Genomic DNA, 14,598 nt, shown 5'->3' on the forward strand with positions numbered 1-14,598 from the left:
TACTACACTATACCATGGCAGTTTAGTATGAAGGAAGGAAGGGAAAATGTTATGAAAGTTCACAAAATAATTCCCTGTGAACAGCAATAAGTCAAAGAGGCTCTCAAAACTTAGTGTACATAAGAACCACCTAAGAACTTATTTTAAATGTTTTAAAATACAGATTTCTGGGAACCTCCCCATAAAATTCAGAGTCTGAGGAAAGACCAAGAAATCTGCAGTATAATGCACATCCCAAATCACAGGATCCTACTGCGGGTGACCCTGACATACATGCTTTAAAGGAGAGATTAGTGATAAAGGGCTAAGGTACACACAGGGTGGCACGGTACCACATCACCGCGGAACCAAACCGCCCAAACAACGGTGGTGTCGTTCTTCCTACTCCATCCTACAGCAAATACTTCACATGCAGCTTCCAAGTACTAAGCACTATGCACAGTTCTATAAGAGACATAAACAAGTATAAAATCTTTCATCCTTGCTGATCAGAGCTTAGATTTTAACAGCCAAGATAACACACAAGAGAAGAACTAACTTTTAACCAGTGCATAATATAATGTGAAAGCTATTACAAAATTATACATGATTAAATGGCAGCCTATGTTTCTATTCTCTGTGATTTCATTCATTAACTCTTAACTTCAGCAACATGCCATTTACATACACACACACACATAAACATGTCAGTACACTTACCATTTCTAGCTTAGACATTGATGGTTAAGAAAAGTTTAAAAACATGGCTGAGTTTACGCAACTAATAATTACTATAAATCAGGATTCAAAGCCAAGACTTTCCTGTCTCCAAAGCCCATGTTCTATTCATTACTCACACAATGGACTGGTAACTGGATATAAATGTTTAGTCATGAGTGCTTAAAAGCTCAAAGGTACCTATTCCAACCTCTTTATTTTATAGATACGAAATTCAAAGAAACTAGACTATAGCCCCTAAACATGCTATGACTTTCTAAGGCAATTCTCAACCTTTTTGGTCTCAGGGTACTTTACAGTCTTAAAAAATACTGAAGCCCCCAAAGACCTTCTGTTTATATGGATTACATGTATCACTATTTATTATATTAGAAACTAAAACTGAAAATTCTTTAAAACTTTTATTAATTTATTGAAAACAATGAACCCATTATATGTTAATAAAAATAACATTTTTAAAATAACTATTAAAAAAAAACTGAAAGGAGTGCCATTACCTCATATTTTTCCAAATCTTTTGAAATGTTTAATAGAAGAGAGCTGTATTCTCTTATTTGCTTCTGTATTGAATTTGTGGGTTTGTTTGTTTTTTCTTTTGGTTGAAGTATATGAAGAAAATCCACCCTCACATAGGTATGTTAGTTAAAAAAAAGACCCCCTCAAAATATCACATGGATCCCCAGGGGTCTTTAGACTTCGCTTTAAGAACAACTGTTCTAAAGCTTATATTCTTCTAGCCATCACTCCTAAGGACTTGAACTAACTAAGGTGTACCCAAAAGTACTAAATTAACAGAAAATTCTATTTCGGACTGACACTTCCCTAACCTAGAATCCCTCCACCTCCCTCTGAAATCCAATTCAAATGTATAAGAAGCCAAACTCAACCAAATTTTTCTCAGGATCTTTTGAAGAGGGGAAAATAGCAGTGGCAGAAAATCAGTTCAGATTGTAGCAGCCCATTACAATAGAAACCAGAAGAGCTGAGCATTAGCACAAACTAAAATTGGTTAGATCTAGTAGCAAATATTTTCTATAAAGGGACATGCAGTAAATATTTTAGGCTCTGTGAGCCATACAGTCTCTGTAGCAACCACTCAACTCTGTTCTAGAGCAAAACCAGCTATTTAAAAAAAAAAAACAGCTATAGTCAATATATAAATGAATGGGTACAGCTGTGTTCCAATAAAATTTTATTTACAAAAGCAGTACAGCCCAGGCTTGGTTCTCAGGCAATAGTTTGCCAAACGCTAGCTTAGACTAAACTGGTCTTCCCTAGAAACGCAATGAATAAAATAGAGCCATTTTATAAAAGCGAAACTTTTCTTATTTCCCCCCAGGTTGTATTCAAACATAAATTTGTAGGGTGATTCTTCCAACCTGGAATCCCTGGGTGGTGCAAATGGAACACACTCAGCTCCTAACTGAGAGGTTAGCACTTTGAGTCTACTCAGAGGCCCCTCGGAAGAAAGGCTTGGCAATCCATTTCTGAAAAAAATCAGTCATTGAAAACCCTATGGAACGCCGTTCTACTCTGACACGCATCCATGAGTCAGAATCAACTTGATGGCATTTGGTTTGGTTTCTTCCACTCTAAGATATCTTTATTTTTGTTAACTGTTGTTGTATGCCCTTGAGTCAACTGCAACTCAGAACAACACTACAGGACAGAGTAGAACTGCCCCACAAGGATTCCTAGACCGTCCTATACAGGAGCAGATCACCAGGTCTTTCCTTCCACGGAGTGGCTGGTAGATTCAAATCACTGACCTTTCAGTTAGCAGTCAAGCGCTTGACCATTGCGTCACTAGCGCTCTTTAAGATATCCTAATAAAGAGTAATAGCACAAATTCCTCTCATCGAGAAAAGCGGTGGCAAAACAAGTAACTCCCAAATAATAAAACTACTCAAACAAAACACCTAAATATATAAAATCTTTAAACAGCCATATATTTCCAACAGAATGGCAAAATATCCCAGAGAAACCACTTTGATAGACCACAAAATAAAACATTCAAACTATACCAAATTTATCATTTCTGTTCTTTATTTTTTCTAGTAAATTAAAGGAGAAAGAAAAGTATTTGTGAAAATTACATTTTTATTACTTCTGAATAAGGAAGAGTTCTTTTAAAAGATACAAAAAGCAGACACTATAAATGAAACAACTTTTTACTACATTCAAGTTAGTGGCAGGGGCACAAGCAGCCATCTAAGATACAACAATTGGTCTCTTCAGGTCTGGAGCAAAGAAGAGTGAAGAAAACCAGACTCAAGGAAACAATTAGTCCAAAGGACTTATGGACCACACGAACCACAGCCTCTGGTAGCCCAAGACCAGAAGAGCTAGGTGGTACCCGGCTACCACTAGTGACTGCTCTGATCTGGAGTACAATAGCAGGTCATGAACAGAATGGGAGAGAAATGTAGAACAAAATTCAAACTCATAAATCAGACCAGACTTACTGGTCTGATAGAGTCTGGTGGAACCCCTAAGATACGGCCCTTAGACACCCTTCAAACTTGGAACTGAAATCACTCCCAAAGATCACGTTATAGCAATACAATAAACAGGCCTATAAAATGAACAATAACATCAGTGAGGAATGTACACCTCAAAACAATCAACTATACTAGACCTAAATGCCCAAAAGCAAAGTTAGGAAAGACAGTAGGGGCAGGAAAGCTGGGTGAATGGACACGGGAAACTGAGAGCGGAAGAGGGGAAAGTGCTGACACATTCAGGGGTTTGCAACCAACGTCACGAAACAGACTGTGTATAAATTGTTGAATGGGAAACTAATTTGCTCTATCAACTTTCACCTAGACAACATACAAAATGTTCAAAAAATAAAGGTTAGTGGCAGGGGCAAGGAATCATAGACAAAGCAATTGGGGAGGGGAACTCAATTTCCTCAATGTTAGGGACATTATTCTTTAAACCTTTTTGTAAGTCAAGACTATTTCATAAAAATTTTTAAACAAAATCTTTACATACATAACTATCTAACTTACATTGGCTTTAGTTAAAAATCAGACTAGCATATTCTTCCTAAACAATTTTTTAAATGGCTATAACATGAGCAAAGGTCAGCCATGGGCAAGACCTTTGATATTCAACCACCTTACATTACAGAATTTCTCATCTTTGAATATAGTACGCCACCTTGTGTTCAAAAGCTCTCAAATACTATAAAGCTCAGATAAAACTGTCTACGAACATGTGAAAATCTAAATTCTTTTATGTTGTGGCATAAAGTTTAACTTTATTAATTCAAGTGCATATAAAACTGAAAAAATTGTGATTTTGAAGTTGGAAATACTCTTTTTTTTTTAGTGACTCCCTTTTTTAGTTGTTCATTTTATTGCACTTTCACTTGATTTTTAATACATGGATTTTTTACTTGATTTTTAATACACAGATTTTTTTATGAGTAAAATCTAAATTATAGACATTTAAAATTCTAAACCACACTTTCATCATGAAACTTACCTTTGAATGCGTGATTGACAAAGTGTCGACCCACACACGCCAGCCACCCCACTCATATTTGACCGCGTGGTAAAGTAGGATTCTGAATATGGCATATACCATTTCTGTTATCTTCTGTTCATCGGAGTTCTTGGGATTGAAATAGCAGAGAGAAAGCATCCATTCTTGCCATACAGAGCACTGTAGCAAGCTCCTGAAAATTTTAAGAGGGTACTGAATCAAATTTTAAGAGGGTACTGAATCACTTTAAAAAAAAAAAATGATTTGAAAATATTCTAAAAACTACCTGTATGTATGCATTCAAAACAATTAAAAAATGTGGTGTTGAAAATTCTACTTTAACTGTATGGGACATTACTTGCACACCCGTAATGAGCATATGGAAAATTCATTGCACAGTATTTTTAAAGCAATTTTTCTTAGAAAAAATGGGCTTATGCAAAGGTAGACTTGAATACTGCAAATAAATGCTTTTTGATTCCGCTTACCTCCTGTTTTCTCTACTGTTATTAAAAAGTTTAATCATGTCAGAAAGAAAGGCTCTGCGAACCTCCATACTCTCCGGACACTGGGAAGAATTTCGGAGCAGGGTTGCAATTACTTTCAGTATCTCTGCAAGACAGTTCATAAATAAGTAAAAACCAAACCACAAGAAAAAAAATTCATGATGGAAAGCCACCAATACATAGCAATTTCTTTAATTTCCCTGGTATAAGTATCGGAAACCCTGGTGGCGTGGTGGCTCAGAGCTGAGCTGCTAACCAAAAGGTCAGCAGTTCGACGCCTTGAAAACCCTATGGGGCAGTTCTACTCTGTCCTATAGGGTTGTTATGAGTCTGAATCAACTCGACGGGAATGGATTTGAAAACACCCTCTTTAGAGTTAAAAAAACATCATCCATAGAAAAGAATGGCAATACGTTTATTAGCAAGCATCTATAAATACGGGATTTTTTTTTTAATTCCATGACTTGAATGTGCAATGTAAAGCTAAATTTTAAATGGTTAAAATAAAGCAAATCGAATTATAAATGAATTAAATAATGGTGAACCTTCTGACAACTCTCTGCAGTCTCTGCCACATAGTAAAGTTCATCTAAAAACACACTGCAATCAAAACCTCAATAAAGAGAATAAATTCCCAGCTCTTTCAACATAATTCATGCTATGCACATATCCTTTCCTTTATCACAGTGAATTTGAAAAGCTGTCAAGATTTTCTTCTATAATTTAAAAAGTAAAATTAGAGGCAAAAACTCCAAAGGAAACTGCAAACCTATTCAATGCCCCACCAAAGTCCAACAAAACTGGTCTTTTTTTGTTGCTGTTGTTTTTGCATTTCTCCAGTGACTAACGATGTTTTGTTTTTTAATAAGATTTACTGTGTTTTAGGTGAAAGTTTACACAGTAAATTAGGTTTCCCTTTAAGAATTTTTATACAAATTGTTCCGTGCCATTGGTTATAATTTTTACAATGTGTCAGCATCCTCATTATTTCCACACTGTTTGTTCTGTTTCCATTTATCTAGGTTTCCTTCCTCTCTTTGCCTTCTCATCTTTGTTTTTGGGTAAGTATTGACCATTTGGTCTAGGATAGCTAGCATAGTACTCTACTCATGAGTAATAGCATTTATTTCATAAACCAATCTATTATTTTGCTGAAAGGTGACCTATAAAAATAGCTTCAATTCCAAGTTCAAAGAGTATCTTAAGGCCATAGTCTAGGGGGCTCCTATAGTCTCTATTGGTCCAGGAAGGCTGGCCCTTTTTTAGGAATTTGAATTTTATCCTACATTTTTCTTCCATTCTATCCAGATCTTCTGCTGTGTCCTTGTTCAGAAGGGCTGGTAGCAGTAGCCAGGCACCATCTGGTTCTTCTGGTCTCAAGTAAAAGAGGTTGTGGTTCATGTGGGCTATTAGTCCTATGGACTAGTTTCTTCTTTCAGCCTTTGATGTCCTTTATTCTCAGTTGCTCCATATGAGTAGAGACAAATAGTTGTACCTTAGATGGTTGCTCGCAAGCTTTTAAGACCCCAAATGCTACTCACCAAACTAGAATATAGGACATTACACCTTTGTGAATGGTTATCTCAATTGACTAAGTTGTCCACCAGAACTACGGTCCCAAGCCTTTTGACCCAGTAAACTAATCCCACGATTTGCTTGGCTATGTCTAGGAAGCCTCCATAACTGTGCCCCAATGTGGTTTGCTATTTATGTGGATATATATGCAGCACACACATACGTGTATATACATATGCCTCCAGACGCACCTATACCTGCACGCTCATTTACTTGCATATGCTTTCCTATACACGTACATGCATCCATATCAACCTGTGTAACCACACTATTTTTTGGTGGTTGTTTCTGTTGTTGCAAAACTGTATGTGTTACAGCATTTACCGAAATTATCCCTTTTTCTCATGTAGTGCTTAGCGTCTTTAATTATCTTAGCCAAGTTGCCCTGACTTGATCCATATTTGGGATTGCCTTCCCCATCACCAAAAACAAGTATCTACTATCTAGAAAGTGATACCCCTTCCATCTCCCTCCTGTCCCTGGTAACCACCAAAGAAAGTTGCTTTCTGCATGTACATCTATCCTTGACTATTTATAATAGTGAGACCATTCAATATTTAGCCTTTAATCATTGACTTATTTCACTCAGCATAATGTTCTCCAGACTCATCCATGTTATGTTTAGTCGAGTCGATTCCGACTCATAATGACCCTATAGGACAGAGTAGAACTGCCCCATAGAGTTTCCAAGGAGCACCTGGCAGATTTGAACTGCCAACCTTTAGGTTAGCAGCCATAGCTCTTAACCACTACGCCACCAGGGTTTCCTTATTCTTTATAGTTGCATAGTATTCCACTGAACGAATGTACCACGGTTTATTTATTCATTCATCTGGTGACAGGCACTTAGGTTGATTCCATCTTATTGCTATTGTGAATAACGCTGCAACGAACATAGCAGGTATATGTGTCACTGCTCTTTTATCACTAGGATATATACCTAGGAATGGGATTGCTGGTTCATAAGGTATTTCTACTTCTAGCTTTTTGAGGATGTGCCATACAGTTTTCCATAGTGGTTATCCCATTGTACAACCCCACCAGCAGTGTATAAGAGTTCCACTCTCCCACAACCTTCCCAGCATTGTTGTTTTCTGGGTTTTTTTTTTTTTTTTTTTTTTAACACTACCATTTTTGTAGAGGTGAGGTGATATCATTGTAGTTTTGATTTGCATCTCTGTACTGGCTTATGAGGAAACCCTGGTGGCATAGTGGTTAAGAGCTACGGCTTCTAACCAAGAGGTCAGCAGATTGAACCTACCAGGTGCTCCTTGGAAACTCTATGGGGCAGCTCTACTCTGTCCTGTAGAGTCACTATGAGTCAGAACTGACTCAACAGCAATGGGTTTGGTTTTTGATTTAATGGCTAATGAAGGAGCAGTGGTTTAAGTGCTCAGCTGCTAACCAGAAGGTCAGCAGTTTGAACCCACCAGCTGCACTGTGGAAGAAGGATATGGCAGTCTGCTTCCATGAAGATTTACAGCCTCAGAAGCCCTGTGGGACAGTTCTACTATGTGCTATAGATTCACTATGAGTCAAAATTGACTTATCAGCAAAAAGTTTGGTTTGGTTTGGTAATGGCTAATGATTGCGAGCATCTGTTCATGTATTTGTTGGCCGCCTGAATGTCCTCTTTGGTGAAGTGTCTGTTCATGTCCTTTGCCCATTTTTTTACTGAACTGTCAGTCTTTTTGTTGTGGAGTTGTTGAAGTTTTCTATATATTTTAGAGGTAAGACCCTTATCAGGTATGTCATTGCCAAAGTTTTTTTTCCAGTGTATAGGTTCTTTTTACTCTTTTGATGAGTGTAAGTATGTAATTTTTTAGGAGGTCCCAGTTATATATTTACCTTCTGTCATTCATGCATTTTCAATTTTGTCTGACGGACTACTTATGTCTAATTTTGACCTTATCTTCCAGGAACTTCATAGTTTTAGCTTTAACATTTAAGTCTTGGACCCATTTTAAGTTAGTTTTTGTACATGGTGTGAGGTATGGATCCTCATTCATTTTTCTGCATATGGATATTCAGTTTTTCCAGCACCATTTGTTAAAGAGACTGGTTCTTCTCCATTGAATGGACTGCAATCCTCGTCAAAGATCAGCTGCTTGTAGATGGACGGATTAACTTCTGGGTTCTCAATCTATTCCACTGGTCTATATGTCTGTCCTTGGCTGTTTGATTACCATGGCTGTATAGAAAGTCTTGAGATCAAGAAGTGTGAGGCCTCCTACTTTGTTCTTCAATATTGCTTTAGCTATTCACAGCCTCCTTCATTTCCATATAAAGATGGAGATTAGTTTCATCATTTCGTTAAAGAATGTTGTTGGGATTTGGATCGGGATTGCATTATATCTATAGATCACTTTTGGTAGTATTAACATTTTCATAATGTTAAGTCTTACAATCCATGAGCATGGAATGCTCTTCCATTTATGTAGATCTTTTAATTTCTTGCAGTAGTGTTTTACAGTTTTCCTTACATATATTTTTTACATCCCTGGTTAGGTTTATTCCTAGGTATTTTATCCTTCGGGAGGCTACTGTAAATAGTACCAATTTCTTGATTCCCTTTACAGAGTCCTCTTTGTTAGTGTAGAGGAACCTGACTGATGTTTGTGTATTTATCCTGTACCCTGCCAACTCTGATGGTCTTAGTATATAATTGTCTAAATTCTCAGTACTTAGCTTTATTTTCTAAAAAATCCTTTAAAGCATGTACTTTGAGAACTTTACAGATAGGGAAAAAAAGAGCTATGACCCTGAATTTAAAATTAAATAACATATTAAATTTTAGCCAAATTAAAAATTTGTGAATTTTAAACCAGTGAACAATTTTGGTTATTCCGAAGCAGAAGTTTATTTTTTATAACAGCAAATATGAAGATATTTTGTCATAAAATTAATCATATAATTTCTAAACTCTTCTAATGGCAAATTCAAAGTTTTTCTAGTTGAATAGTGATTACAATGATGATTATCATATCATCATCAATATTACTGATGATGATAATAACTACTAACTTTTGAGGACATACTCTCATTAAACACCATTTTAAAAAAACACATGTATTAACTCATTTAATCCTTACACAATGATAGGTACTATTATCCCCATTATAGAGATAAGAAAACTAAGGCACAAAGAAATGAAGTAATTTACTCAAAGCCACAGTGCTAATAAGACATGTAACAAGGATTTCAACCCAGGCTGCCTGTATCTTTAACCACCATACATAACCAAACAAAATCAACTGCTGTTGAGTCTATTCCAACTTACGGCTACCCCATGTGTTACAAAGTAGATCTGCTTCATAAGGTTTTATTAGCTATAATCTTTATGGAAGCAGGTCATGACATGTTTCTTCCATGGTGCTGCTGGGCGGCTTCAAACCACCAACCTTTAGGTTAACAGAGAAGCACAAACTGCACCACCCAGGGATCTTCAACCAACATACAGATACTGCCTCTCTTTTCTGAGCTGGTATAACCCAAAACACCAACCCACTACCGTCAAGTCGATTCCAACTTAGATTGAGCCCACAAAACAGAGTAGAACTGCCACCCCATGGGGTTTCCAAGGAGCAGCTGGTGGATTCGAACTGCTGGCCTTTTGGTTAGCAGCCGTGGCTCCTAACCACTGAACCACTAGGGCTCTGTAGATAATACATTAAAAAATTCTTACTTCAGTAACTCATCCTCCTTAAAATGTATCTTATATATATAATATATAAAATTTAAACATATATGTATATAAATTCAAAGCTTTTTCTTTTTCTCACTCTCTAAAATGATATGATGTCTCTCTGAAGGCTGAGAAAATTTAAACTACAGAGCCATTGCTTTTAAAACCAGCACTGAAATTGAGTACTACACACACAAACACATCATCACAAAAAATTAATTAAATTCAAAACTATACAAACCAGTTATTTTAGTGACATGGTTTAAAAAGGCAAGATAAAAAAATGTGCACATCGTACTACTGCTTAAGAACTCTAATATCAAAAGAAAAGATTATTCAACAAGAATATATTCTGAAACAATGACGACAGTTACTTTCCATTCCAAACTTGGTATTGTTATATTGACCATAATTTAAGATGAAAACTACCTCCGTGACTCATATAATTCAGTCTGACTTCACTACGTAATGCAGCCAGAGGTTTGCTGAAAATCTGAAAATATATTAAATCAAGATCTTACACATATAATTCTTCAAAACCTTCATAAACATTTCCATAAAACCTATGGTCAATTTGACATTATATTCAACATAGAACTAGCTGCTATATCATTGCCCCTAATAAAATATGCATCTAACAATTTTTTCCAACAGTATCAACTTAAGGTTTTTCACAGTGACCTTTTTTTTATGTAGCAAAACAGTTTGTTTGTTTGTTTTTTAAGTATATAAAATACATACGAGGATTCTGTATCTTTACCGAAGAATCTGGATCTGGGTGCTGTTTATGTATCACCTGAGTACAAATCTGTTCTATAAGAATCTATAGAAGACAATAGATTATATTAGCATAACCACTGTATTAGCATCACCATTAATCAAGACTAAGTACAATACTAATCACAATTTAGTATATAGTCAAAAATAGTGTCATGTTAAATATCTTCCACATAATATAAAATTAAGAACTTCAAAATCATAACTCAATTTTTACTTAATTATAAAATTAGAAATCAAATACTCAGTGTAGGATATCCAAAAATAGATTACCACATTGTTTACTAATTTACAGATTAAAAGGTAAAAATGCAAACATGTTTCTTTTATATTGTAATGTTGAAATCCTAGATTACAAATTTAAATGATCTTATTTAATCTAATGTCTGGTCAATCACACAACTGTTTTCATAATAAAGCCTTCAAGGAAATTATTAAAATTAAATTCTAACTACAATCCTACCTCAAACAAGACATTATATGTGGTCATTGTGATTAAATTCGTCTGAAGCATGAGTCTTTCAGCTAGCAACGAAAACAGTCCATGCCCAAGCATGACTTCAGCTTTTCTCCTACAATTACAGGGAAAGAAATGATCAAATGCTGACTTTTTTAGTCTATACTATTCAGCATGAACACTGGATAAAAAGACACAAAAAGTTTTTCACATTAACAATAAATTCCAACTCAAAAATCCTCCCCAATTTTCTTCCACCTAGAATCCTTAAGGGTGCAAAACCTTTCAATAAACCCTAACTACAATATAAGCACAGCTAAAGTTAAAACACACACACACACAAGGTTAGCTATGCCACAGTATGACGAAGAACTCCCAGCACTGAGCTATGCCTTACTGTGGATAATCTAAAGCACAGGAAGTAGTTAAGTAGAAGAGCAATATAGAAGAAATCTAAAGAACTGAAAAGCATGAATATTATATGAAGATATATACACCAAAATTAAGCTTCTATGCAGAAATTTAGAAACTGAAGAATCACAAGTTTTAATTCTACTACCTCCAGGATCTGCGAAATTTTTATACAAAGGGCTGGACGGTAAATATTTTCAGTTTTGTGGACCATATGGTCTCTGTCACAACCACTCAACTCTGTCATCGTATCTCAAAACCAGTCACAGAGAAATGATTGTGGTAGTATCCCAATAAAACTTTATTTACAAAAAAAGGCAGCCAGGTGGATTCAACCCAAGGGCCACAGTTTCTCAATCCCTGTTCTCAACACCAAAAATTGTTTGATTTTATGATAAACCACTTCTGCTACCACTAGCAATGGGTAGGGTATGAGTACATTCAGTTAGAAAAAGTAAGAGGAGTTTCAGTTGTCAGTTAAACATACACAGTACACGGTATGGCAAACACCCTGGTTCATACATCGGCTTTATAGTACAGATAAAGCAAATGATCAAACAACCTGAAATGAAGCTTCCGTAAGTTTCTAGATTCAGTTTATCAAAACCTACTCTGATAATGAACACAAAATAAATGATTTAAATAATTTTCACATAAACAATGGATTTTTAAAAATATGTAGGCTGTTATAGCATTATATATATGTTTTTTTATTGTACTTTAGGTGAAGGTTTAAAGAACTAGTTCCTCATTAAACAGTCAGTACACATATTGTTTTATGACACCGGTTAACAACCCCATGACATGTCAACACTCTGTTCTTGACCTCGGGTTCCCTATTACCAGCTTTCCTGTCCCCTCCTGCTTTCTAGTCGTTACCCCTCAGCTGGTGTGCCCCTTTAGTCTAATTCTGTTCTATGGGCCTGTCTAACCTTTGGATGAAGGGTAAACCTCATAAGTGACTTCATTACTGAGCTAAAAGGGTGACTCGGGGCCATACTCTCAGGGTTTCTCCAGGCTCTGTCAAGCCAGTAAGTCTGGTCTTTTTTTGTAAGTTAGAATTTTGTTCTACATTTTTCTCCAGCTCTGTCGGGCAGTCTCTACTGTGATAGCTGTCAGAGCAGTCAGTGGTGGTAGCCAGGCACTATCTAGTTGTAACCGGACTCAGTCTAATGGAGGCTGTGGTAGTTGTGGTCTATTAGTCCTTTGGACTAATCTTTCCCTTGTATCTTTAGTTTTCTTCATTCTCCCTTGCTCCCGAAGGGGTGACACCAGTGGAGTATCTTAGATGGCTGCTCATAGGCTTTTAAGACCCCAGATGCTACTCACCAAAGTAGAACGTAGAACATTTTCTTTTTAAACTATGTTATGCCATTTGAGCTAGATGTTCCCCAAGACTATGGTACCCACAGCCCTCAGCCCAGCAATTCAGTCCCTCAGGGAGTTTGGATGTGTCTATGGAGCTTCCATAACCTTGCCTTATACAGGTTGTGCTGGCTTCCCCAGTATTGTATACTGTCTTACCCTTCACCAAAATTACCACTTATCTACTGTCTACTTAGTGTTTTTCCATCCTCACCCTTCCCCTTCCTCGTAACCATCAAAGATTGTTTTCGTGAGTTTTTACGCTAGCAGTCTCATACAATATTTGTCCTTTTCTGATTGATTTATCTCACTCAGCATAATGCCCTCCAGATTCATCCGTGCTATGAGATGCTCCGCAGATTCATCGTTGTTCTTCATCGTTGCTTAATACTCCACAGTGTGTATGTACCATGGTTTGTTTACTCATTCATCTGTTGATGGGCATCTAGGTTGTTTCTTTTTTATACCATTATATTTATTCAGCATTTTATGAATAAAAATAAAGGAAAGAGAAAGACTAAAGTACAAAACACAAATGCTATTCCAAAGTTTTATGAAACAAATAAATATACAATAGTCCATTTTAGATTTCATGCATACTCACTTTGGAGGCAGGTGTTTTAAAAAATAGCCCATTGCCTTGAGAGCTTGTACTCTGATTCCCTCGCTTTTGGACGCCAGAAGTTTATAGATAACCCTGAATGAGTAAACATTTAAAACAAAGTGTTCTAAGTATATATTTGAAAAGCACAAATTTAAGTTACACATATATTTTCTCATATTGCTATAAACCTAAATTCAAGTAAGATATGGTAAGTTTAAGCCACAACCCTGGAATATGAAAAGTCACTAATCTCACACTAGCTATATAGTTCTTTTTAACGGAGATCAATAAATGAAAGTAATTCAGAAGTGTTAATCTTTTCAAAACTTCAATAAGAAAGTGAGCATTAAACTAGTCGTATTCTTTCAACTGAATAATTTATCAATTCAGGCATAAGAGATGTAATTCAGGAAAAAGGGTGACTTTTCCATACACAAACATACTAAAAATGTATGGCATAAAGAGGGCTTTGAAACACCTTTTTTTTCTGCCTCTGCTCAGGCTTACCAATGCCCTTTGGAGGTTATCAATATTGTAAAAGGAAATTTCTGTTCAACGGTAGCACATATTAAATTTGTAAAAATTATCACACAGAAATTAATGCAACAATCTAGTGATGATTAATAATCAGAAATAATTACAAAGGTAAAAAGATTTAAAGACAACCACTAAAAATAAATAACACACTTCACAAAAATGAGATACCAATTAAATTTAAAATTAAAATCTCTAATGTCCCTCAGCCATAGATCACTGACTTGTAAAAGTTCAATTCAATTGAATCGCTGTAGCATCTCCTTCCTCATAAAGATTTAGAATAAAAATAAAAACCAGCCACATGAACCAGAGACCTACATCATCCTGAGACCAGAAGAACTAGTTGGTGCCCGGCCACAATCGATGACTGCCCTGACAGGGAGCACAGCAGAGGACCCCTGAGGGAGCAGGAGATCAGTGGGATACAGACCCCAAATTCTCATAAAAAGACCAAACTTAATGGTCTGACTGA

At 36.1% G+C, this 14,598-nt stretch overlaps 1 protein-coding gene across 5 annotated transcripts in view; it reads right to left on the minus strand.

The window, feature by feature from the left end:
* The window catches only part of LRBA (LPS responsive beige-like anchor protein), a 766,566-nt gene that overhangs the window by 619,668 nt on the left and 132,300 nt on the right, over positions 1-14,598 (minus strand). For all 5 annotated transcript variants that reach the window (XM_010597205.3, XM_064267558.1, XM_064267557.1 and 2 more), the window contains exons 17-21: positions 13,590-13,682; positions 11,216-11,324; positions 10,717-10,798; positions 4,698-4,821; positions 4,210-4,402 (exon numbers count right to left, since the gene is read on the minus strand). In XM_010597205.3, the coding sequence (XP_010595507.2) occupies positions 4,210-4,402; positions 4,698-4,821; positions 10,717-10,798; positions 11,216-11,324; positions 13,590-13,682 (601 nt within the window). The remainder of the gene's footprint in view (positions 1-4,209; positions 4,403-4,697; positions 4,822-10,716; positions 10,799-11,215; positions 11,325-13,589; positions 13,683-14,598) is intronic.

The sequence above is a fragment of the Loxodonta africana genome, chromosome 13 (assembly GCF_030014295.1).
Source record: "Loxodonta africana isolate mLoxAfr1 chromosome 13, mLoxAfr1.hap2, whole genome shotgun sequence".
Lineage (NCBI taxonomy): Eukaryota > Metazoa > Chordata > Mammalia > Proboscidea > Elephantidae > Loxodonta > Loxodonta africana.